The sequence below is a fragment of the Diceros bicornis genome, chromosome 35 (genome assembly GCF_020826845.1).
Source record: "Diceros bicornis minor isolate mBicDic1 chromosome 35, mDicBic1.mat.cur, whole genome shotgun sequence".
NCBI classification, from domain to species: Eukaryota; Metazoa; Chordata; class Mammalia; order Perissodactyla; family Rhinocerotidae; genus Diceros; species Diceros bicornis.
The window spans coordinates 18,003,569-18,030,042 of NC_080774.1; the positions used below are offsets into that span (position 1 = coordinate 18,003,569).

General features: G+C 49.9%; 1 protein-coding gene across 5 annotated transcripts in view; it reads right to left on the bottom strand.

The window, feature by feature from the left end:
• Positions 1 to 370: 370 nt before the first annotated feature.
• UBE3B (ubiquitin protein ligase E3B) overlaps positions 371 to 26,474 on the bottom strand; it is a 53,287-nt gene continuing 27,183 nt past the window's right edge. For 4 of the 5 annotated variants that reach the window (XM_058531621.1, XM_058531620.1, XM_058531619.1 and 1 more), the window contains 12 exons: positions 25,766 to 25,880; positions 24,884 to 24,983; positions 20,239 to 20,358; positions 15,625 to 15,801; positions 15,386 to 15,496; positions 12,757 to 12,894; positions 12,078 to 12,143; positions 10,139 to 10,197; positions 7,252 to 7,434; positions 6,668 to 6,779; positions 3,660 to 3,752; positions 371 to 2,601 (listed from right to left, as the gene is read on the bottom strand). In XM_058531621.1, coding sequence (XP_058387604.1) covers positions 2,410 to 2,601; positions 3,660 to 3,752; positions 6,668 to 6,779; positions 7,252 to 7,434; positions 10,139 to 10,197; positions 12,078 to 12,143; positions 12,757 to 12,894; positions 15,386 to 15,496; positions 15,625 to 15,801; positions 20,239 to 20,358; positions 24,884 to 24,983; positions 25,766 to 25,880 — 1,466 coding nt within the window. In that variant the 3' untranslated portion in view covers positions 371 to 2,409. The remainder of the gene's footprint in view (positions 2,602 to 3,659; positions 3,753 to 6,667; positions 6,780 to 7,251; positions 7,435 to 10,138; positions 10,198 to 12,077; positions 12,144 to 12,756; positions 12,895 to 15,385; positions 15,497 to 15,624; positions 15,802 to 20,238; positions 20,359 to 24,883; positions 24,984 to 25,765; positions 25,881 to 26,474) is intronic. The other variant, XM_058531622.1, reaches the window with a different exon arrangement.

Genomic DNA, 26,474 nt, shown 5'->3' on the forward strand with positions numbered 1-26,474 from the left:
TTAGCTGGATTCTTTTCAGGGAACATCTATCACTTGTATACTTTACTGTGTGCAACATGTAATCCAGGGTGATGGCTGCCTCTGAACAGCAGGTGAGAAGGGCGGGAGCACGGAGGGTGCTTACAGTGACTCTAGCTTTATCTGAAACGTGTTACTTCGTAAGACAAAGCTGGAAGCAGATAGGACAAACTGTCAACCACTATTAACTCTGCTTAGTCGGTGGGACTCAATGCCTGTTCTACTGTCCTTGGCATCTTCCATCCCCTGTGGGAGCTGATGTGTTCTTGAAGCCCCAGCTGCCCTATTTTGAGCTATCTGGGCATGCAGTGGGAAAGCGCTCCTTCTTTGGATAAAAAGCAGAACACAGCTATCATGTGCTGAAGTACAAATTTAATCAAGCCTTTAACACGTTTTAATCCATAAGTTATCTATGAAAACAAAAAAACCCACAACTTTTTAGAGCCATCAAGAGCCGTCGAGGTGTCAATGAACACCAGCTATAAAAGTACAGATTCAGTGTTTTAGATAGTGCAACATTTCCAGCTGTTGGAGAGGAATTTAAATGAAATTACAAACTACCCCTCCTCGTCAAAAAACAAAGTTGATGTTGGTGCTTAGAAACCACTCTCCCCTCAGTCCCACACTGGCTGATTCCCAGGTAATGAAAATCCAGATGGGATCAAACTTCCTTGTGCAGGCTGATGATTATTTAGACCCCAGCATAAATGTACAAACCTGCTCAGTGTACCCACACATGTTCAGAAGAGATCTTCAAAGGAACTGAGCATTTAAAGAAAGTGGCATATCCATGGAATCAGAGGTTACTAACAAATCTTAAATAATAATAACAAATTCCTTGCCACCCTTCCATCAAAAAATGCACCCTCTGTCCTCCAGAGGTCCAGGGGCTCTAACATGGCCAGGTGTGGACCCGGGCGGGACACTGGCACCCAGCTGAGACCATCCGATGGAGGATGGAGAGGGGTCTTGCCCTCCTTGCCGCCAACAGGAAGGTTCTTGCTGGACGGGGTTCTGCTGCCTGGAAGAGAGTTGCACGCCCTATGCTGGCCCCACAGAGTGGAGCAGGGACCAGGCGCTCCTGGCTTCTCTTCTGGTTTCAATCTTGGCGGTGGGGATGCACAAGGAATGTGATGAGGTGGGCGAGGGTGGATGGCTGTCAATACAGACCACTAACACGGCCTTTGCCTCAATTCCCTGGATCTAGAGTAAAGTTCTCATGATAAAGGTGAAGAATGAGGGCAAAGGAGTAAAACGGGTTAGAAGAGAAAATGAAGTAAAAACAAAACAAAAAAACCCAACCCAGAGGGCACGTGAGGTTCCTCAGCCACATGAGTCTCCGTCAGTGCAAAGGGCTTCCGGATCCCCTGTGCTGAGGAAGGACGGGTAGCAAGACCCAAATTTCTTGGGATTCTACAATCTATGGAGTAAAGCCACTTCCCAGACAGGATAGGTACCTTCGACTAGTGTTTGCTCCTGCCTAGATAACAGGTGATGCAAACAAGCAGGGGAAAGGCAGCTGCCCCCTTGAGAATCAGCAGGCTTGGAGTACCAGCCAGTGCCTTCTGGAAATGGAGCTGCTCTTAAGGGCCAACAGGTTTTTTTCTCCCAAACATAGGATGCCAATGTGCATGCACAAGGTGGGAACAAGCCAGTGGAGGCCCCCTGGCAGCTCACCCTGCTGAGGACTCAGGGCATCTGAGGCGAGAGTGGGGAAGGGGGACTTTGAGGTGGAAGGGGTGGCTTCGAGGTGTGGACAGCGCCCTGAACTTTTGTGCTCCACGGCCTCCCCAGCAGGCGCCTCTGCTTCCCTGGGGAGCAGCCGGGCCTGGCTGCCTGGAGCAAGGCTGCTGTGGACGGAGTGGAGGCCGAGACTGTCGGGTGCATAGAGGCTTGGACAGGCCAGACCTGAGGAGAGTTTTCAGAAACGGAAGGAGAGCGTCTCACGCGCAGCAGACCTCGTGCTCTCAGGCCCATGCCACGAAACCACTCTGGACTCCTGCAGCTCCTGGGACTTGTTCATGCACAGCTCGCTCAGAAAGTTAAGGAGAGACTCACAGACAGACCGGACTACCAAGAAGAGAAGCTCCTCTGCACTCCCGGCCCAGGCTTCAGGCCAGTGGCAAGTAGGAGAGGAGGACTAATGCTGGCGGAATCTGGAGGTTTATTTTCAACACCCCCTTCCCATTAGTGTCACCTGGGGAATGCTGTGTCGAGTCGTCACGTGCATCCACGGTTCTGGAGGCCACAGGGGAGTCTCATGGCTATAGAGAGTGTCTGTGGGCTGCTGTCACTTGGCATGTCGGGCACGCTCCCCGGGGAAGGCCGCCTCCCGGCCTGAAGGTCAGGCCAGGAGTGGGCGAGGCCAGGCGGGCGGGCGGGGGGCGGGGGCTAGGAGAGCTCGAAGCCCGTGTTCATGCTGATGGCATAGCGCAGCTTCTCCCGGAGGACGCTCTTCTTGCTGTAGTTGGGCAGCTTGAGCAGGTTGAAGCAGGTGGAGGAGGTGGGCAGACGGCCGCCTGGCTCCCGCTTGCGGATGGTGAAGAAGCCCCGGAGGACGCTGCCCAGGGTGTCCCCGGTGTCCTGCAAGCACACAGCACAACCTCAGGATAGGAGGAGCCCGGCATGGGAGCCTGGGCAGGTGCCACAGAGGGTGGCACAGGGAGAGGGCCTGGCCAGCCCCCGGGTGCTAAGCAGAGTGCGGGGCGCTGCCATAGCACAGCTGGGCCTGTGAGCAGACCCCGCTGCCTGAGGCCAGCCCCCAACCTGGCCAGCTGGCCCTGGGAGGTGAGTGCACAGAAGCAACCCTAGCTCCTCAGGTCCTGCACAGGGGAATCCTGGATTAAGTAAGCGCTTAGAAATGGGGCCTTCTAGTTAGCTGCTAATTACTGGTTAATCAATTCTCAAAGAGGCAGAATACTGTAAAAATACTTTAGGTGCCAAGACATTTCTGAATGCAGCCTCACATTTCCTCCCTGACCTGGCAGCACTGTGCCCATGGCAGACTATAACTTGGGGGCAGCTGTCCTTCAGTCAAGGGGCTGAGGATGGCCTAGTGTCACACCAGAGGGATCCTGAGCCCAGAATGCAGCATCCTGAAAGGCAGCTACACTCAGAGGCCACTGGGTTTTTACGGAGGGTGGCGAGGTGAGACCCTTTCAACAACAGCTCCTATCTGAGCACCCCCTACGCAGAGCACAACCCCTAAGGCATCCCTTCTCCCTTTACAGATGAGGGAACGAAGCAGCTTGCCCAAATGTGCACAGCCAGAGGGTGGAGGCTTTAGATTCAAGCCTGCGCCTGTCCAATTCCTAAGCCCACAGCCTGACCCCTCTCCCACACTGCCTCCCATACTGGAGCCCTGGCCAGACCAGCAGCTACTAAACACGCCCCAGGTACATTCCCTGCGGGAGTGAAGAGAAAGGGACCTCTAAGAGTGTTGAGGCCCCAGAGCAGCCCGAGTCCAGGAGGACCCTCTGTGGGCCCAGCCTGCTCTCCTGGCCAGAGAACCGAGAAACCTTCTCACCTGGCTCTGAGGAGCCTGCTGCCCGCCCTGCAGACACAGCCTGGGTGAAGGCCCCACCTGGTGGGCACAGCAGACGACACCCAAGAGGGGCCAACTCTCCCCTCAGCAGTAGTACCTGATCATCCGACACTTCAACACAGCGGATGGAGAAAGGAGGCTTGAGGTAGGCGAATCCCAGGAGCGGGGGCCTGGAGCAGCTGGTCACAAACTGCAACACAAGGCAGGGTCGGGGGACAGAGTGGGGCTCTCGCTCCCTCAGAAATGGGCCCTGGACAGCCGAGCTGTGCTCTTGGGCTTTCTCCAGTCACTGTATCATTAACCGCTGTTCAGCAGCAGGGTGGTACAGAGGGTGCATTTGGCCCAAGAACTGGTATACATCTCACATCTCTCTTAAGGGTGCTGCTCTCTGGGGCTAAAACACATGAAATCCACACCAGTGGACACGACTAGTCACTTGTGGGAGTCAATCCAGGGGCTGGTGGAGAACGCGTGGCTGAAGAGTTCAGGATCCCCATAAACTCCCCACCAAGGGACTGATCTCCAGTGGGACTATCATGCGGGCAGCAGGAATCACAGCTGCTCACTGACACCGTTCCTTAGAGAGACACCATGCAGTGACAGCACCTGAGAGGAGAGGGCGAGGTAGAAGCTGGTGGAGCCCAGGAAGTTTGGCATGGGAGAGAGGCCTGTGCCAAGAGCTGAGGGCCCTGGAGCCAGGACGCAGGGATCCCTGGTGTGGATACACGGCCTTTGCACTCACTCGCTTTGCACCTGGCTTCCTGCTCAGCTTCTTAGCCATGCAGGGGAGGACGTGCGGGTGTGCTCACCTGAGCACCCTGGCCTGCTGGATTACAGAGCAGTCTCTGTGAGCTCAGCTCCTGGGAGACCCTCTCTGACAGACAAACCTGCTCTCAGCACGCTGACAAACATCAGGCCTCGGGAGCCAGTGAAGCTGAGGGGCAGACCAAGGGCCCGGGCACCCCAAATGGGGCCTATGGGCAGCCAGCCACACTTTCCTGCTACACTCTTAGAATTCCTTGCATCTTCCAGATGGCAGCACCTGTATCACTTCCCCAAATGTGCTAGCTCATGCCTGGACAGAAGCATCTGACCAACCTGGAAACCCAAGTGATAAACCTGCACAGGGAAGTCCCAAGAAATCACTCACTTTCTTTAATTCAACATTAACCAAAAATGCTCTCCCTTCTCTAGGGAATAAAGGGACCTGCTACTTACAACACCAAGCTGCGCTTCAAAATTCTGTGGCAAGTTAAGTGTCTGGATCTTAAAATAAATATTACCATTTAAACAGTGTTATAAATGGTTGTGAGATTCCTGAGACCATCCAAAGACCATTTACGTGTGTCATGCTTCAAAAACAGTTTTTACAAAAAGAATCGACAACATATATTACTGTCCTAATATATTTTATTTTCCACCATAAAAACCATAGCAGCAGCTCCTACTTAGAAAGCACTGCATTTCCATACTATGCCAAGTGCTCTGCGAACCTGATCTCATCTAATTACTCCATGGATGCTGTGTGACTCGACCTGTTTTAAGGATGAGACAGACAGACCCAGAAAAGTCTGTGCACATCCCAATTCAGGCCACTCAGACCCACTGCCTGCTGCAAGCCAGGGCTGGTCAAAGGAGGGAGGGGCACTGTCAGCCTCCTGGGACAGGAGGAGGAATGGAGGGCACGGGAGCCTCCAGGTGCTCTGCTGTCATTACATTTAAAGAAGGCACAGGCACAGCCACTCCTGTGCAACAGCTCCGTGTCTTCTACCTGGCTCGGGGGCCGGTCTGAAGGCATGGAAAAGGGCAGGCACACGGAAGAACTGCAGATTTGGTGACAGGCCATCCAAAGACACAAACATGCCCGCTGTGAGGGGCAATGACTGCATGGCTAAGAGACACTGGCTTTCCTCTCTTCCTAGGAGAGGCAGGGGTGACTGGTTTTACAGGTCGGCAGAGACTGTTGTGCCTACAAGAAGCATTGCTGGAAAAAGCGAACTGATTCTCTTGAGAAGCAACTTCTGGAATTATGTCCATCTGCCCACCCCAAGTCCCTTGAGACCCACAGGGATGACCAGCGCACTTCTGCCTCTGTGGGCTGGAGTGAGGGCCTCCTTGACAGGAATGATCTCTCCTCAGAATGACAAACCAAGGAGAAAGAAAGCCGCTGCCATTTCAACTGGTGATGATACGGTCCATACTCAACAACTAAGGTCACACGAGACCACTCTAGAACCCAAATGTCCAAAGGAAAATATTGCAAGGCACTTCAATTTAACCCCCCAATTTGGCAAAGTGTTCATGATAAAATATCAAATAGAAGAGCAGGTGGCAAAGTGACATGATTCTATTTTTTACAAAAATATACACACACATAACACACAGACAAGTGTGTGTCACCCAGTGACCTACAAAACACTTCATGCACGTCAGTAACAAAAAACAACACAGTGGCATGGGGGGAACATTTTGAACCTTTACAACTTTAAAGACACCAGCACAGGGGCACTGGTTAATGTCAGTGACTCTATTTCAAAAACACACATTGACAGCAGCTTCCTTGATCGTGCATTTCACTGGAACATTGTGTGTGTGTGGTACTGTATGTTTCACACTATTGAGAAAAAGGGCACACAGAGGTAGTCCCCGGTGAGGAGGAATGGAGATTGTTTAAATCCTGCACTGTAGGAAAGGAGATTGTTTAACAAAGTTTGCTTGTCTGTATTTTAAGTTACCTTACGGTAATAAATACAGTTTACTTCTATAATGAAATGAAAAGCAAGAAACGAGATGTTAGCACAACCAGCAGCAGCAAAGGGGACGACAAGTGCTGAGCCCCACAAGCACGCCCGTCCACGCAGGCTTGTCTCTGCAGAGGGGTAGGCAGCGGGCTGGCGGGCTCACAGGCTCAGCCTCCCCTCGAGCTCCTCTCTGGTCACTGCTTGACTGACTGGGTAGGCCCGTCTATGGCAGACGATGCTGACAAGACAAGGTCCGCTTGATAATTTTATTTTTTCCAGTGTAAATTATTCCATCACTGGCCTTCCAGCTTCATGAGAATATCTATATACACATGAACATATGTATAGGTAACATATAAAATACCTTCAGAAACATGGCTCTCTCATCGGGTGTGAAGTCGGAGGCCAGAATATCCCAGAGCCAGATAATGACCCTGTGACTTCCATGAAAACCACCGTAGTACACCGTGTGTTTCCTGAAAACAAGCCAGACAATGGGCTCAGCCACGCATGCTAACAGGTGCTCACATACACAGGCAGGCACGGAATTCAGACAAGCAGCACGGCAAACTCTGGCAGGCTGGGTAACAACTAACTTCTGTAAAAGCCAGAGGTTCAAGCCTTAATAACCCCACAGCCCTGGAAGCTAAATGGGTGGAGAGTTCAAGAGCTGGCCCTGCTGTTCCCAAGCAGAGGCCGACAGGAGATCCTGCAATACCCTTTCCTGGAACTCTAGAGCCCAGCAGTCCTTAAGATCCCTGCCGCTTCTCAGTCTCCAGGCAGACGAGTGGTTGTGCTTTCACTCCAAGGCAACTCCTCCCGTGCTCAGGGCGGAGGGGTACATTTGGAGACGGGCTCCTGAAACAACTTTCCAGAGGAACCCAGGAAGGGAGCAGCTTGCTTTAGGAGCCCTAAGAATTTCACCCTTCCCCCTCACTCGCCCCTTACTTTAAATCTTCCAGGTCAATCTCAGCATTGTCACCGGAGATGAGACGCTGTAGCTCAGGGGTTGAAAACATCCGGGTCCACTCGGGCTTGATAATGGAACGGAATCCGCTAATGAGGGCAGCTGTCTGGTTTTTGATTTGAGTGTGCATTCGAAAATGTGCCATCAGATGGATGTAGCTAATTCTATGGCCAACAAGAAAAAACAAGGGAAATTAATAAGACAGGGCAGGCTGTTACCAATGGGCTGAAACATGAGTTTGGTTACTTCTGAACCATTTTACAAAAATACAAGTTAACACCACAGCATTCCACTAGAACGATGGTGATGATGATGATAACTCTCCTGAAGGGCACGTGCATGACACTGTGAACGCGACAAGTGTTCAAGGACATTACCTCATTCATCCCTCCCAAAATGCCAGTGCGTCATACATCAGGATAACATCCTACTGGGTCAAGAATCAAAGTAAGACATGTTCTAGGTAAGGAGAGGACCTTTCTTAGCACAAAGGGTGATTTCTGGACCTTTATTTAATTTGTTTTGGACATAAACCAATTAAGATATAATTCAGTCCTCCAACAAGCTTTAAAGCAGAGAAAAATTGTTTCCTGTTAAAACTTCAATCATCGGGGGCCGGCCCGGTGGCGCAAGTGGTTAAGTGCGCTTGCTCCACTGCAGCGGCCCGGGGTTCGCCAGTTCAGATCCCGGGCGTGCACTGACACACCGCTAGTTAAGCCATGCTGTGGCGGCGTCCCATATAAAGTAAAGGAAGACGGCACGGATGTTAGCCCAGGGCCAGTCTTCCTCAGGAAAAAAGAGGAAGATTGGCAGATGTTAGCTCAGGGCTGGTCTTCCTCACAAAAAAAAAAAACAAAAAACTTCAATAAAAATCCTGCTAATCTGGACCAAGAGTCTAGGCCATGAAAAGGTAAGCCTGCAGCAAGTTTTCACCAAACACAGCTGGCTTATGTTTAGGTTCAATGGGAAGTCAGAGCACTAACAATGTTCCTAGCAGATGGTCTTCTGGGTCTGCTTTTATGAACAAAATGACCTCATCTACGACTGTAGAACATAATACAATTCTTTTGAACAGGTTAAATACATTCAAGAGGCTTGTTACCACTGCTGATTTCTTAGCAAACCATTTACTCAGAGATGAAAGAACCTGAGCCCAGCCCAGACAGAACTCTCAAAATTCCAAAATAGTAGAGTCCAAATAAATCTGTTTTACCCCACAATGCTCAGATTTGAGCTACTGACGTTGAAAATATCCCTATTTAAAAAAATTCTCCAGCTGCAAACTTGCCCATTAATACACATAAATATGACTTTTTCTATTATTGTTACTCCTTTCATGAACTCTTTGAAGCATACTAATACTGTTCCATTTTACCAAGAAAGAGAGGGAGTGTGGGAGACTTTCTCCTTTAACACCCAGGAAGTGCAAGATCAAACATCACCCCTAAGGCAGGGAAAACCAGTGTTGCCAGGCCTTTTCAGATAGTCTGCAGAACTGAATACCCTTGCCTTATTCTGAGGTTTTATGCTAAGAACATGTGAGAATTTGCGAAATGACTTTCCACAAGGAGCTTTCAAGGCAGGACAGGAGTTTCACTCCAACACAGGCTGCATGGACCCACTTCTTCAGGCTGTTACACACACAGCCTCTACCACCACCCCTGTGCCACAATGCCGGCAAAACAGGGCCCATCTGAGGGTGGCCGGCTCTACGTGACATGTCACATATCCGATGATAGTGACCATCACTGCTCTCATTTATTAAGGCTCTCCTTTGAGCCAGACATCCTGGAAGGTATTTTACATGTGTTATCTCACAGGAAGCCCTCTGAAGGGGTGGCACAGGGCACATGGCAGGCAGGAATAGGAGCCACCTCTGCTCTCTGCCGCCTCCAGGCAGCCCCTCCCAACCTGTGCTCTCTGTTCTTTCTCAGTTGTCAAACTAATGCCCCGTGGCCAAGAGTCACAACCAGGGTATTTCAATCACGAGGAGAATCAGGTCTGTTCTTCCGGCGACTCTGACAGTCTAAATAAAAGCTCCCCAAGCATGTAGACTGACCGAACCACTCGACCTGAGAGGGACATGATGCTCAGGAACACTGGGCTGTAATGTGCATCTGATCCCAATGACTCATCGAGTGGCACTGAGCTCTCACTTGTCATTGAAGAGAGTGATGCTCAGATTAACAGTTCAGATGCTCAGCTGAGCCTGGTGGCAGAAGATTGATGGATTGACAAAAGGGCCAATATCTACTCCTCATGCCAGGTTCTGCTGTTTTAATTAGGTGAGAATAGGGCCGGGGGAGACAGTGCATGGAAGGGTTTTGCTTCTAGGGACCAAAGAGGTTGACATTTATGATAGATTCCTAAAAGCCTGTTATCTGTGACGATAGCTGCCAGGCCTCAGAGTCTCCCCACGTCTAAGGACTTGTCTGCTGCATTTGAATTCATCACGGTGTCTTCTCAAGAACAGTGTTTTATACAACTGCCACATGCTATCATTCTAAAATGATCTGCCCCTCCAAGGTGTCTTTCTGCCTCCGTGCCCTCTGGGTTCAGGCCTGCATGTCTGAACAGTTCAGAATCCATCCGCCTGCATCCAAAGCCATCAATAAATTCCCAGGAACACTGCGGCCTGGGTGCCTCTGACCTTAGAAGTGCTACTGCAAAAAATAAATTGTCAATTCTTATTTTGCAAATAGAATTTAATATGATTTCAGCCTATGAACTGTAACCAGTAAATTCCATTATGATATTTATGGCCTCTTTCTACTTCAATCCATCTTAATAAATTCTCAAAGTAAGCCCAGAGAGCTAGAATGAAGTCTTTTCAAGTGGTGACCTTAAAAATCTAATTGCTATACTCACTTATTTTCATTTGTAACAGGAATGGTCTTCCCTCCAGGAATCAGTTCATGGCAAACAAGCTGGGGGAGAAGATGGGGAGCAATTACTTGAGAATTCTAATGGGGAAATAAAGCTTCCTGAAGAGAAAAGGGCCTGTCACCAACAGCCATAATAATAACAGACTTAAGACGGGACATATTTGGGAACAATCATTCTCACAAAAAGCCAGGGCTTAAATATCAACAAGCACACCCTGCATGATCAATATGAAAGGTTTCTTCTCATCCAACCCTTGTTCAAACATTTGTATTAAGGCTTCAGATGTCATGGAGGGGAATGTGTTAGCATTTAAGAGCACAGTAGGAAAGTTAAGTAAATGTTGGTACAACCATACTCTGGAATACTGTGCAGCTATTAAAAAATACGATGAAAACATATATTTATTGAAGAGGTGACAAAAGAAGCAGATTATATAATAGCATTCATGGTATGGTACCATTTCCAGAAAAAAAAAAAAAAAAAGTTATATATGTGCCCAGGGAGAAAAACCTGGAAGGACACAGGCAACACGTTCACAGAGGCACTCTCCCAGCACTGGCGTTTAGGTGCTTTTCATTTTCATCTCTATGCTCATATTATAGCTGAATTTTTGGTTAGAAGTTTGCATTATTTTTATAATTAGGAAAGGAAAATTAAAAGCAGGAGGAAGGCTAAAAATCTGATTAAAGATTTGAAAACTATAGAATCAACTCTGCTTTTCACAATTTAAGAACTTCTGTGGGTCATCTAAAAATCAAAGAATGCATAATTTTAAAGCTAATTTCAAAAGGAATTCTATTAATACAATATGACTCTAAAGATATAGAAAGGAAGAACAGTGACCTCTAGTCCCACTGCTATCAACATTTCGGGGCGCATCGGAGGATTTTAAAGCAGGGAGGGCCTTTAGGAATCACCCAGCCTGGGTTTCCCATCAAGGATTATAGGTAACACCTTGTCTGTGAGCTAGTACTCAGAGAATCATTCTGTGAGGTGTCATTCTTTCTCTGAAAGGGGAGTTCTGTGATCAAATGAGTTGGGGAAAGTTGAGGTTAACACAGCTATACCAGGTTTCTTTCTCCCAGGCTTCTCAGAGCCCTTATATGCCAGGGTGCTCGGTGGCTCTTCAGGCAGGTAGGGCATGCAGGCGTTCACAGCGCGTCCAGTGACACCGGTCCCAGCAAGCACTCACATTCGGCAAAAGGTACTTTTTGAGATAAGGAAAGTGGCTCAGAGAGACTGAGCAACCACTCTGAGGCGACACAGGCACGGCTCCAAGAAGCCAGCCCTGCACTTATAGTAAGCTCATGGTGCGGCTTCCCCAGAGCAGCCCTCAGAGCACGCGCACACAGAGGCTCAGGCAGGTGTCCACTGGGACGCAACTGGAGGGGGCTCAGGGCATTTCAGAGAAGAGCTGAAAGGAAAAATTCTGGGAGGAAACACCTCTGCCGCCACGGTTTCAAAGGTCTTTTTTTCCTGCTCCGCTTTTTACGACAACTACAAACAAGGACAGAACCCTGTGAGAGGCACTTCTCGGGTGGCTTCTCCCCTTTAAGACACAATCCTCCATTTGTAACAGCTAATCCTCACCATGGGAACGAAAAGCAATGTTACAGATGGGAGTTACAGCTTCCATCAGGAATGACCAGAAAGTGCGATCTAAGCAAAGCAGGGTCTCTGCGGGGAGCTTTCCAAGGGGCAAGCAGGCAAAGACCAGGTCAGCTGGGAATGGAAGGGAGACCGCCCTCTCTCATGGCAAGGAGGGAGAAGGGGGATGGCTGAGGGAGACGGAGGGGACGAGAGGCCAGACAGACACGCAGAGCCTGTTTGTGGACCCCTGGGGAAAACACCAAGAGGGGGGCAGGTCTCAGGAAGGCAACGGAGGACGGAAAGGAGAGTTCAGGCACAGAGGCCGACCTACCTGACCCATCACGTCCTCGTCGTACGACAGCGTCAAGCCCAGATCAGAGATGTCCCCATCGTAGCGCTAATGCAACAGAGAAATAGAAAGGGTAAGGGCCAAGGCGCACAACGTCCTTGAAGAATTTGATGCCCCCTCCTACGAGGTCTGCCTGGGCAGTGGCCACTGCGGCTGCCATACAGCTTGCAGCAAAGGAAAAGGCCACCCATCCCACCGGGGAAGGAGGCTGTGAGCCTCAGTCCTGAGAGGGAGTGCCCAGAAGGGAACGTGGGGACCTGCAGTGGCTATAGGTGGGCCCCTTTACCACAGCAGGAAATCTTTTGCTGAGGAAGACCGGCTCTGAGCTAACATCTATTGCCAATCCTCCTCCTTTTTTTTTTTTCCCCAAAGCCCCAGTAGATAGTTGTATGTCATAGCTGCACATCCTTCTAGTTGCTGTATGTGGGACGCGGCCTCAGCATGGCCGGAGAAGCGGTGTGTCGGTGCGCGCCCGGACTCCGAACCCGGGCTGCCAGCAGCGGAGCGCGCGTACTTAACCGCTAAGCCACGGGGCCGGCCCGACACAGCAGGAAATCTTATGTCACCACACAACACGGTGAAGTGTGAACCCCGCGGGGCTGCACTCCAGTGTGAGTCCACACCAGCACTCAGGTAAGCCCTCCCCCATTTCCACACTGACCTTAATGGAAGTGAGGTTTTTATAGAACTCCGAGTCCAGAGAAGGCAGTTCATCCACAGAGCTGTAGAAGACACTGTGGTGGTGCCCAAGCAGCTGGCTCAGGAAGAAGGATGCAAAGGGCACGTCCACCACAATTCCCTGGGAGACAGATGAGACAGAAGCTTGCCATCCACCATCCAGGATTCGGGCTCAGTGATCAAAGGTGGCTCTGGCTGCACAGGGGGCCCTGAGGGTGCCAAAGGCATCTCTAGGCACGTCCTAAAGTTTCAATCTGGAGAGCCATACCTCCCCATCACTTAACAAACACAACTGAGTGCCTCCTGGGGGGACACTACGGCACAGTGGTCAGGGGCACAGGCTGTGGAGTTGCACAGCTCAGGGATCAAATCCCAGCACTGCTGCTGCCAGGCCATGGGACATCAGCTTTCTCATCCATACATGGGGATCAGCACAGCCTCTCAGCTATAAGGACTAAATGCACAGGGTGTGGAGGGGCACAGAGGACAGGCTCTCACCCAGATCCAGGGCAGGGCAGGGGACGCTTCCAGGAGGAAGCGCTATCTAAGCTAGACCTAAAGGAGCGCAAGGCCCACAGGCGTGCTCCAGGGATGGAACACAGATCTATCTGGCTACAGCAGAGTGCGCGAGGGGAGGCAAGCAAAGAGGCCAGGGAGGCAGGCAGGGCCAAATCAGGAAGGCCCCACGAGCCTTCTGGAGTCTGGATTCTATCTTGAGGGCAGCAGGGAGCCTGGGGAGGCTCCAAGCAGGGAAGTGCCAGATTTGTACACTTTGTGGGGAATGGACTGGAAGAGGGCGACAGGAGGCAGGGATACAGCCAGGAAGCTGCTGCATAATGCCAGGAACTGCTGACAGACTGCACTAGGTGGAGAGAAGTGTGCAGACTGGAGAGCTCTAGAAGGGAAAGTCAACCAAACTCGGTGATGGCCTGTCCCAGGGGATCAGGAGAGTTAAGTGAGTCAACACACGATGTTCCTCACACAGGGCCCAGCACACCTAACTTCTCCAGTCTGTACTATTATTGTTGGAGAGGGAGGAGAGAGAGACAGGGCCTAGGAAATGGAGGAGGACATTCACAGAAGCCGGGAAGTCCGGCTTTCCAGCTGGCCCAGCCTCTGCGGGGTCCTAGCACAGCTACACGTTTAAAGGAAAAACATGGCACATGCCCAGGCAGGTCCTCATGGGATTTTTTTTTTTCTTTTTAAATGGGAATGAACTGAGAAATTGTCTCCATTTTGCAGATGTGGAAACAGAAGCACAGAGAATGAGCCCAGGCCACTCAACCAGTCCAGGGCAGGAGGAGGACTGGAGGGTGCTCGGGCAGGGACTCAGATGGGGCACCTGACTCCGTCCCGGCCAGGACTGAGGCCGTGGACAGAGGCTGCTTACACGGGGAGAACGACGGATCCAAGTACGTTCGCCCCAGACGGCCTCCCTCCCTCAACCGCTCCCAGCTGCTGGCTCTCTGCCTTTGGCAGGCATCCTGGCTTCCCGAGGGTGCGAGATGAGTGCTGCTCCGGTGGCTCACTTCCTCGGCGCCTGGTGAGCAGCTCGGCAGAGCCCGGGCCCCAGACGAGGCCCCCTGCGGCTCTGGAGCCCACTGTGAAGGCCACCAAAACTAGCCGATGACAAACATGCTGCAGCTTTACTTCCTTCCCTGGGAGCAGGACTCTCCGAGTGGAGGGTCAGTGCCACCTCGAGGCAGTGCTGCCGGCTCGGCTCTCAGTTGGAAGGGATCAGGAGCTGTGTGGGCCTCACCCGGAGCCTGCAGAAATCCACACCGCCCTGACCCCATGAGGCCGAGGAGCGCAAGCTCAGTTACTCTTCCTCCTAATAACAGGGAGGACGGCAGCTCTGACTTCCCTGTGGCCAGATGCCAGGCACCACAGGAGGTGTTCTACCTGTATTACCTCATTTACCATCTACAATAGCCCAAGAACGTAGCTTTTATTATCCTCACTTTACTGATGAGAACAGGGGCCTAAAGAAGTAAAGTGATTTGTACACACGGTCACGTAGTGGCTGGGGAGACCAATGTTGACCAGTTATCTGGACTACGTCCTACCTTCAGGCTCCAGCCTGCAGGCACCTCCTAAGCGCCTCTGGCTCACACTGAAGCACTCACTCAAATAACGACAGATTTTAAAACAACCATAACAACTATCAAACCCCACCAAATGCTGTCCCCCTGCACCTGGGACCAAGCTTCCACAGGGAGACCTGGCTTCTGCACACCACTCCCAACCCCTCAGGGAAGCAGAGGGCTGACTACAACTCCAGCCAGCCTGGGTTCAAATTCAGGTTCTACTGCTCAACCAGCAATGACACTCTGGGCAAGGGATTTCTCAAAGGCTCGGTTCTCTCCTCTTTATGTAAGTAGGACAGCAGAGGCCATACCACAGGACTGTTGAAAGGATTAAATGAGCTAACACGTGGAAAGGACCAAGTATTTACGTCCAGTAATCTTGGCTCCTGTCCCTCTTTCCTTGACTTGATCCTAATGACAGGTGGTTTACACATGGCTGGGCCTGAACACATGAATTATATGAAACCCACGGCACTTCTAACATTTTATTTTCCATTCCAGTTCAACACTCCTTAACGCACCTACCTCATACACAGCCTTCCCCAGCATCTTGCCCACAAACTCAAAGAGCTGCAGGTAGTTCTCATGAATGTAGGACGTGGGTGAAGGGTAGAGTCTCTCATCCCCACTGGTTGTCTGCAAGGCAAAAGGATGGGAGAGGCAGAGAGGTTAAATCCCTATAACGAGCAAGCCCGGTCCTTCACTTCTCATTTGTCACCTCACATTCGGCTGCTGTCAACCCTGCTCTCGCTCCCTTTAAATACCTTGAACAGATTGAGGGCCGGGTCGAACACCCTCTTGATGATCTCTTCCAAGAACTCCTTGAAAACGCCATCTTGATCAATCCCTGCCTCGTCCACCCCAAGGTCATTGACAAACTTCACGCGGATTACGCCCTTCATGGCATGCTGGGAGAGCTGCCGAAGCTGCTCGTAGCCGTCCTGCCAAGAGCGGAATCACAGCCCATTAGGAACCCAAGGTCTCCTGCATAATTCAGGGCTCCCTCCTTGAGGCTCCTTCTCCCCTGTGCAAAGCTTTCCCAGTGTAACTACTAAATGTGCAAGACAGGATGCATGGGTGCACGTGCACGAGAAGAGCAGTTCTCACCTGCTTTTAAACGAGAGTCTTAAAAGGAAAATTCCTCATGGGGACGTGACTTCACTGCTCTTTGGCAAAGGGAGACTACCCTCAAGAGGACAAAAGCAGTGAGAAGGGGAAATCAGACGAGTCACGATGAGCTCTCGGACATCAGACAAAGGATGGAAAAAACCTGGGACAAGATCTCACTCTCTCTCTTTTAATGCTAAGAATAACTTTTAGCTCATGGTAAATCAATCAATCAAACTTCCAGACCGCTACAAAATGACACGTAAGCGTACCTCCCACCCCTCAACTCTGGGTACCTTTCTGCAGATCATGAAAGGCCTTGTCAGTCATGCTGAGGCATTCAGGTTATATCCTGAGGGCAATGGAGAGCTAGAGACGAGTTTAGGCAGGGAGCGACATGGCTGGCTTTCTGTCTTAGAAAGATCTTTCTATTGGTAGGAGAGCAGATGGACGGCAGGGGACAAGGCAGGAAGCAGGGAGACAGGGGTGCTGGAGTGATGCTGAGCCTGGATGAGGGCAGGAGCAGTAGGGAAGAGAAGCCTCAGCACACCTCTGGCTTGTAGTCAGCTCTCGAGAGACAGGCAGCCATTCAGCACGTCTCCCCCATCCAGAGCTCCAGGATACAACTTCAGAGTTCTCCTACTAAATCCGCTGGTTTAGTTTGTCTCCTGATTCTAACCTGTCAAGGCCCTCCTGGCTGCTGATTCTGTCATCTAATGTATTCCTAGCAGTGGGCGCTGATAAGCAAGCAGCTTGGGTTCTCATTTCCGAGCAGTGACTGTAAAAAAACAGTGCTGAACAGGACAGGGCCAAGGGAGGAGTCTTCTGGTCCAACATGCGAGGCCCCATGACCAGGGTGAAACCGATGTCTTTAGAGGCTGTCACTAAGTTGCAAATCAAATGCAGTATCCTCTTGAGGTGACTCCACATTTCACCCTCTCAGTCACAGTGCAGTGCTGTCAGATGTTTGCTAACATGTAAGAGACCATCTCCACAGCATCCGCTTGTCTGCCAGTCTGGTCCCTTGTCACAAAGCAAATGAGGCCAGTCTGGCAAGATCTGTTTTGGCGAATTCTTGCTGCCTTCCTGCCGATCACACTTGCCTTGTGCTCACCTAGTGATCCGAAGGACCATCCTCTAGTGGCTCTCAATCTTACCAGGGGTTAGGCTCCAAAGTTGGAGAGCAAGGAAAAAATTACCTCTGAAGTCCCCTAAGTCACCCGAAGGGAACGGGATCATGGTTTGGGGTCCATAGTCCTGAAAAGTACTTTTTATGCACATGAAGCTGAAAACCTTAGATGAAAAGAAGGGAAAACACAGGAAGTCACCCTGCAGCTCCTGCAGCATTTAAACCATTCTGCCTAAATTTAAGATCATTATCTTGGCACTGAGGTGAGGAAGTGCAGAGAATTCCAACGTGCTCCTGCTTGCCTGTAGGATTTCCTCCATTCTGCTTTAAAACGATGCCTCCCTAGCCATAAGCCATAATACACATTGGGAGGTGTGTTAGCGCTGTGCGGATTAAGTGAGATGGTGTGTGTAAAAGCACTTAGCACGCAGCCCAGCACACGGCAGGTGCTCAAGGAATGTTTGCTGGAGTCAGATCTCAATTTTGCCTGATCAGCCCCACATTTGCCTCCTCTTTGAAAAGTTGTAGAGAGGACTTTGCCAGCTGCCTCCTCAGACGTGTTTCTTGTTGCACCCCGCTACCCTCTGGGCACTGGGGCTGGTACACGAGGATGCTATCTGTGCCCTTTGGGAAGGTGAGTGGGAGTAAGGCACTGCTCTTCTCTACTGCATCTCAAGGAGCAGACGCAGAGAACCCTGACCTGGGGCTGGGAGAGCTGGCTCCCAGGCCCAGCTCTGCCACCGGTACCCGAGTGACTTTGAGAATCTAAACTTCTCTGGCTTCAGTTCTGCCTTTGACAAGGTAAGGGGAAACGGCTGGACAAGAGGATGTCTAGGTTCCTTCCAGTTCTGAAATACTACAGTTCCAGCTCCAGTTCCCCTGTGAGGAAGTCTTGCTGCAGGACGTTAGACGAACACCTGGAAGCCTGACACAGAAGCACTGCCTTCAATACAAACCACAAAAAAGGAAACAGAGTAAAAGCCCAGGATATCACATGAATCTAATATCAGCTTTTTGATGCCCCCTTGTGTCCAAATCAAGCAAAGGCCACTGGGCTTTCATGTTCTGCAAGCAAACCACCAAATCCTGAGAACAACTGGGGTAATTGAACAAACAAGCTCTCCCCTTCCTAATTCAACAGGAAGACCAGGGATCGATGTCATGACAAGATGTATGCTAGTGGATGTAAAAAGGGAAATGGACTTTGCTTAAAACCTCAGACAGACATCCGTCCTTTGACATCACTGAGGGATGTGTTTTCAAAAGCAGGCCCAGGGTAACAGGGATGTCAAGTGAATGTCCCATAAGCAAGGACACTTGCGGAGGGAGTCGGGGATTCCCTCCCTCTCAGGAGACACCAGTCTCTGCCAGCCCAGCCTTCCCACTGGTGCTGGCCATGTCTGAGTGGGTACGACGGGCAGTGGACTGAGGACTTGAAGAGATAGGAGAGGGGCATCCAGCTCTGATGAGGAAAGTGCTGGAGGAGGGAGTTTCTACAACACAATTAGGCTGTCTTTTCTCTGCGTCAAAGCAGAGGTTGCAAACTGGTGGCCCGCAGGATGAATTCACTGGGAAGACGGTGTTATCTGACCTTCCAGGTATTTTACACAATTTCATTAATTCACAACATAAAAAAGATCTAGGGATTTCACAGAGAATCCTGAATTTTGGCCTTCTCTTAAAAAACCAGAGCATTCTGGCGCCCAAATCTTCACACGGCAAGAGTCAGGTGGAGCTGAGTGGAGAGGGCCTATTTTAGGGGGTCAGTGTTCTCCACCTGCCTACCCCTCTCTACTGCTCCCAACACTGAGGCTGGATGTCAACTGTCATTTACCAACTCACTCGTGGGGTTGTTTTCCTTCAGCAGAGCTACCTAGACTGAGGGCTGTCTTTCAAGAAAAGCAGCAGAGAGCAGTGGAAGTGAAGAATACTCCTACTTGTTCAGCATGCAAACAAGGTGCTCCTCCGCTGAGACACACGCAGCCAGCTTTACTCACTCCTACGACCTGCAGGATCCCTGCAGGCACTTACATTTCTTATCCTACTTTTAAGAATTTCAAAAACATCCTCTGTTGACCACATGCTGTCCTTCCCCGGCAGACCCCAGCGTCAGTCACCAGTTGTCGGGGGAAGTGAAAGCAGCTCTCCAGGGGGAGTGTGAATGCCTCAAAGCAGAAAATGAAGACGTGTGGGGAGGAAGGGCTGCTACCATTGCCATCTGCTGGTGGCTGGCAGTGTGGCCATGTCTGTGCCGGGATCGCGTGACTGCCCTACACTGGAGAACGTGCTAATGGAACTGTGGCTAGAGTGGGATAAAAGGTCTAAAGAGCAAGCATGGGCAAATAAACCAAGCCAAGCCTCTCCTGGGAATGGGGACTTGGGGCTCAGTCACCAACTCTACCACTGGCAGGACTAGCACATATGGGCAGGCTGTGCACTGCACCACCCCTGGGGAGGGTGTGGCACACATAACACAGACATCACAGGTACATACATTTATTATAATGTTCCAGTAGATTGTAGTCAGGGTCTTGTTCCAACAAAATCTATACATTATGACAATTTTCTGACATATGGAAGTAAAGTGTTCTGAGGACAGGCACCTATTTCTAATTCACATGAAGTCACCACATAGTGGTAACCCTGGACACTGGCTTTGGCCGAGGTGGCCACTTCCCTTGTATCTGGTAAGTTTATGTCTGCAGAGACCTTCTAGCGCTGTGATAAACACATTCCCCAGTATGGCTCAGTAAACTTCACACCTGCACTCCAGCCTCCACATTCACAGTCGGGAGCCGGGCAAAGTGCCCGCCAGGACACACGGAGTCTGCACAGTAGGAGAATGTCTGCACACGGCAGTTCCTGTCCTCATTTCGAAGAGGCACCACGTGCTTGCTGCTCCAGCCGGGGGCCCTCACGGGGAAAAGGCAGAGAAGTACTGCACCGCGGGTCTCCAGCATGAGGACGTGTTTAATCAAGCAGCTCTCAGAGCAGGAAACAGGACGAATGGTCGCTTTCCTGCTCCCAGAACCTTGATTTCAGTGTCATTAGATCAAGGAGTGACAAGAACGTTCAGAGGCAACAGATCATCCACAAAAGCCCACGTTTCAGAGAGCACACCTCCTTCTGAGAGGCTTCTCACCTCCAGCATCCGGGACCGTCGGATAGTGATGTGAGTGACGTGAGGGGAGGCCGAGCTGGTCTCCACGAGGCCCAGTTTCTCCTTCTCCTTGGTAACCATGTTTCGGAACAGGAGAACTCTCTGGAAGGAGCAAAGGTGAGACCACAAACAGGGTCAAAAACTCATGAATCCCTAAAACACACCGCTCAAAATTACTGAAATTTAAGTCACATGAGAGGCAACCAGAATAGGACACTTCAACATGTGCTACAGGTGAGAAGCAACCTGGAGGAACAGTAAACAGTCCCCAAAACACTCTTGGGAATTGGAAATATAGCTGAATACACGCCAAGGAAGAAAGGTTGCAGAAAGAGTGGTCTGGCTGCAGCTAGAGTCCAGCTAAGAATAGTCTAGGAGAAAATCACTCTCCTCATTCAGTCAACAATCCACCATAAAAACCTGGCAGCAAGACAAGCTACAGAGGCTGCTTTATGTAGTCGTGCCTGCTTTAAAGAAAATCAATATTAGGAATTTAAAAAACAGAAACATTTCAAAGATAACTTTTTTCACTGTCAGAAATTTTAAAAATGAGCCTACAGAATAAAGGTCGCTGACATTTCATCTGCCTCCTCTGTGCCCTCAAGTACACCGTAGTAATGTTTCTTAATTATCTTCTGAAGACAACCCTCTCCCCATTCTCAAGCCTCTGATAAGCCCCTTCAGAAGGGTGCGACCCTCCACCCCATGCTGGGTTTGAGAATCACTGCCGCAACAGCACTCAAATAATGTCCGCTGAATGAATAAAGAAATCCAACCCAGCTGTTTTTTTAAAAAATGGGTTATCTTACCCCCGAAAATCAAGAGCTTTGTTAAATACAAATAAATATAGTCATAACAACTATACACGAGGGGAGGCTAGTGCATTTTCATTTGATCATTTATATTAACTCTATGAAATAAATATGGTTCTAACAGTAAAAGCAATTGCCAACATCCTCTCAAGAAGGGAAGGATGGATTTGGTGGAAGGGCTATTGTTGAACAAAGCAGCTCAACATGGCTGGTTCACGAGTCTAGAACAGGACTAAAGAGCTCTGAATAATATCAAAAGATCTTGGGGATCCAGGGAACATGGAAGGGTGAGAGCAGACCGAGGAACAGGAGAGGAGGCTGTGATGTGGATGAGGGGCACTCTTGCCTCTCCCTTCTATGGCGGGGGAACTGGAGACTTTCAGAAACGAGTATTTACCTTGTACGGGGCCATGTGGCATGACTGCTTCCTGTGACCCCAGATCTTTAGCATGATCTCCTGAACAAGGGGTGTCATTTTATGAAACACAATGCAGAGACGAGCTTAACATCCAGGTTAATCCAGTATGGGGCAGAGACGGCAGACACAAGCAAAACTGCAGAGGCGACCATGAGAATGCTGGTCTCTCAGGAATCAAGGAAAGACTGGATGGGGGCCTGGATTTCCACAGGGCGTGGAAGAAGGTCTGGGGCAACCTTAACCAGCTCTCAAGGGCTGGGAAGACCACAGCAACCACAGTGGAAATCTGGGTAAGGATCATTGTTCCCATTTTGCAGATGAGGAAACTGTCTTACCCAATGTCATACAGCTGGTGGGCATGGGGGCCAGATTCAAACCCAGAGCCCACACATGAACCACTACACCACACAGCCTCTGCCCACTCCACACGGTGCCAGGCCTTCTAGGCCAAAACGAGGGAGAGGCCTTAAGTCTCAGTCAGGAGATGACAGCACAAATGGGTAAAAGCGACCTAAGAGAGTACAGAGAATGAAGTGCTGTGTGTGTGAACCAGGCAGAGCTGAGGCTTTAAAAAATGTTCAGGAAAGCAAGAAAGGCACTATAAGTATTCACTGGAGTGAGCTCAAGAACAAGGGAGAGAGAGAGGTTTAGCATTTAGGGCAGATGGCACAGCAGTTAAGAGGAAAGAGAGAAGGCAGGACTGGAGAGAGCCTATCACCCTCCTGCGTGCTCCAGCAAGAACACGTCAATAGGAGAGTTAAGAGGGAAGTGAAGCCCGAGACAGGGGACAACGTGAATCCCCTCGCCACTCTAACATTCCAAGCCTCCGACACCCTCCCAGACCTACTGGTGCCATCACAGGGAGCAGGATGGGCCAGGAGATAAGGAGGGCTCGAGGGAGGGAAAAGAGATTTTATGAGCCAAGGACAAAAAGCCTTGATGGCAATCTTAACCACAATTCCCAAAAGAAAAAAAATGGTGAGAATTAGAAGACAGCCTGGACTCACAAGTCATGCCAACTAATCTCAGGGGTTCCTCACCTTTCTTGTCCAAGGCACCCCTAATGGCTCAGTGATTATTTTCATAGCACTCTTAGGTCAAAAGAAATACTTACCAGTTCCATTACTAGGTAGTCAGGGTCCTAACCACTTAAGTATTTATGTGCTAAGAACTTAGAACTGTATTTAAAAATACACATACACTGAAATAAAAATTATTTTAATTTCATTATTAAAATCCAGCTTAGCAAATATGACATCATCATATGCTGAAACTCTGGACTCAAGCTAGTACTTCATGTAGTGTCCAACAGATTTCACTGTGTTCCCCTCAAACCCTTAAAATATCCTATGGCAACCCAGGGTGCAGCAGCACCATTCGTGAACTGCAGATACAGAGCACGGAGAGTCCAGACTGTAGGATACGGGAACGCTACGGTCCAGGCTTGAATTCATAATCATATAGGTCCAGGATGAGGCGTGCATTTTAAGTCAGACTCCAGCAAACTGGACTAGGCCAAGCGGATGAAGGACTGGGAACCACTTCAACGAGGAAAGGCTGGAGAAGGGAAGGATGCTAGCCCTGGACACAGAAGACTCAGAAGGCAAAAGAGAGTTGTCTGCAAATCTCAGAAGATTAGAGATTCCACTTTTAGTGGCTGTTCAAGGACCAAAGGGTAGAAGTTACAGAGAAGCAGATCAGCTTAAGAGGAGGAAGAATGTTCCACCATTGGGAAGAGTAAAGCAATAGAGTGGCCTGCTTTGCAAAGCTGTGCGTTTTCTATCTGAGGCAATGTCAGGGATCTTGTCAGGGGCTCCCTCACGGAGGGCACGTTTGACTAAGTCATCTCCACAAGGTCCTTCATTTCTGAGAGGCTCTGCTGTCAAGCGCAATAAGAATTTAAACAGCCCCATCCATATGCGAGTCACTGCTTGAGGGTAAACAATGGCAACCATAAGTATTAACGTCAAGATCAAAACAATATCAAAGAGCAGTGAGAGGTAGGTATCCTTGAAGAGCGAGATTTAATTTACAAAGATGTGACTTATGCTCTTTTCTAAAAATGTCTATTTTGTCGAAAAAGAAAAAAGGAAAGGAAAGGAAAAGAGGGCATATCTAGACCTGTAAGGGCCTCTTTTAAAGGAGCGCAGTATTGTCCCAGCATCCAACAGACACTTCTGGGGGGCCCACTACACACCAGGGAGTGAGCAGTGCTTTCCCTCTCTCATGTCCTGAACGCTCTTGCCACAGTACCTGACCCTTCCCAAGTCTCTCATATCCCTCGGGGCTGGGACACCACACTCTGCTGGTTTTCTTCCTCTGTGACTCCTCCCCTTGTGCTGGCCCTTTAAGGGACATGTCCCACAGGGCTCTGGCCTCGGTCCCTTGGTCCTCTCACTCCACCTGGTTCCCTGACCACCTCGTCCACGGCCTGGAATGCAGTTAGGAGATGTGGGTGCTGTCCGCGTGCAGAGTCTATCTCCAGCCAGTCCTCTCCCCTGAGCTCCAGACCCAAGTGTCCAACGGCCTCGAGGAGTAGCAGACACCTCACATGCCACCTGCTCAAAGGTGACTCACCAGCATTCAGACCTGCTCTTGCCTGTGCTCCTACCTCAGGGGACGGCTCTCCCAAGCACCCAGGCGCCCAAGCCAGAAATCGGAGCATCACCTGAATTCCTCCCTTCCTTCTCCTCTGAATGTCATCATTCTCCAAGGCCTGTAGGTGCTACCTCCTTAAAAATCTCTTGACTTTACTGTCTTTCTACTCCCATGGCCTCACCGGAGTCCAGAACAGATTGCCGTACCGCCTCTGCCTCTAGCCAGTCCTCCACACTACAGCCAGAAGGAACTTTCTCAAGCAGAGCTCTGACCAGGTGTCTCCAAAACTGAAAACTCTCCGACAGCTCTGGACAGAATCTAAGCTCCTCCCCTTGGTTTACAAGGCCCTTCTTGTTCCAGCTCCTCAAAACCATCCAGCTTCTTGACTCCCTCCCTTATATTCTCTCCAGGCAGACTGTACGTCTGGCTCTCCAATAGCACCATATTCTCTCTCGCCCCAGGCCTTTAAACACTGTCCACTTTTGCCTATAGAGCCTTCCCCTGACCCCCTTCCCCTCATGCCCAGCTGGGTCAGGTCCCCTTGTCTGGGCTCCCACAGCACCCATCCCTGTAGTGTCCATCCCACTCTGCCCCAATTGCCAGTTCATATCGTCTGCAATCTCTGTACCCCAAGTACTTAGCTTAAATACCTAACAGAGTAAGATCCAATCACCGTTTGCATTTCCTGAATGAATGGTCTCACTGATTTATTTCCAATCGCTATAAAAAGATGGAAAGTCAGGAACCATGTGGTGGAACAGAACGATGCACCAGGAGCCCAGCCCTGAGTACAACTCACGTTTTTGTGAGGAACGACGTGAGGCATGTATTGCAGGATCAGCTGTGCCCGTTTTCGGTCCTTGTCGAGTTCCTGGAAGAGCACACTAGGTTTGAGGTCCCTTAAAAAGAAAGACACGCGTTTGGGATAACTAAAACAAGAAAACCATTCTCTGGTGCAGGGCTAGCAACTACAGCCTGCAGGCCAAATCCAGCCTGCTGCCTGTTTGTGTAAATAATGTTTTAACGGAACACAACCAAGCTCATTCATTATGTAGTGACTACGGCTGCTTTCACACTACACCGGCAGAGTTGAGTAGTCGCAACAGATTGTCTGGGCTGCAAAGCCTAAAATATTTACCGTCTGGCCCTTTACAGAAAAAGTTGGCCAGTCCCCACTCTAGTGTAACAACTTCAAGAGTTACATAAGAGTTGACGTGTCATTGAAAAAAATGCAGACATGATCTTATGTTTAGTTGTTGCAAGAGGATTTCCCCACCCCACCCCCTAAAAAACCTAGCTGTCATTTTTATCCTGCTAATTCTGCTGATGAAAACTACCATTTAACAATCATAACCTGTTGTTCAGTTCAGCTGAAAGAACTTTTCTCCCCAGTTTGGGTAAGAAACATTTGCTAAATGTGATCTGGCTTTGTCACCACTAACAAGCTCTAATCATCTTCAGTGTAAGCATGTCTTATCAGAAGCGACTGCTGGTGACCTGTGCTAACAGGTGCTTTATAGGAACAGCAGCTCTCCTGATGCAGAAGGAGGAGGCAGGAGAGGGACAAACCCCTCTCGTGCCCTAGAACATGAGTGCAGAGCACTCGGGCAGCTCTGCTGCCGGCAGCAGGGTGAAGGGGTCTCTGGCCTCCATGAATCCCTCTCCCAGCCCCGGTCCTCACTTTCGCAGCCAGTGGTCCTCGGGGGCGAAGCGCCGCCGGCAGTCCCGCTCATACAGCACCATCAGCCAGCCGTGGACGGACTGGAACAGCTCCAAGGTCTCGCCCTTGGCATTCTCTGTGGAGCAAACACATGGCAGGGTCACTCACAGAGCTGATCAGAACTGGGGAGTTTGGAGGACAGCCTCTTGTCTCCTTCCATTGTCATCATCAAGTCCCATCAAGGTCTTCATCTCCTTCACTCTGGATTTTACTTGGAACCAATGGAATTAAAAGGTACCCTGGGTATGTTCCAAGTGTCTGCAGGACCTGAGTATCTCTTAGAATCACTCACGTTGTCTCCCACAAGTATGTCATCCAAAAGACCTTTTAATCTAAGGAGCTTTGTATTGAACAACTGGAAACACTGCAGGAGGTGAACTCTAATTTGAAGTGTGACCTGGCACATGTTTTATTTTCACAGAAATCAACTCAAAGAATCACAAGGAGGTTCAGGGCAAAATTAACAATCCTTCACACATACATGTAAATCCTGAAGGATGCCTGGGAGATTAAGACTTCCATAACCACACTATTATCTTAGGAGGTCACAGATAGAAAGTGAAGAAATAAAGCTTCCAATTATGTGAATAAAGGTGTGTTTCTGATTAACTTTGACAGACAATAAAGCTAAGAACCAGTTGATGTTACAGACTGTGGCCTCCCTACATGT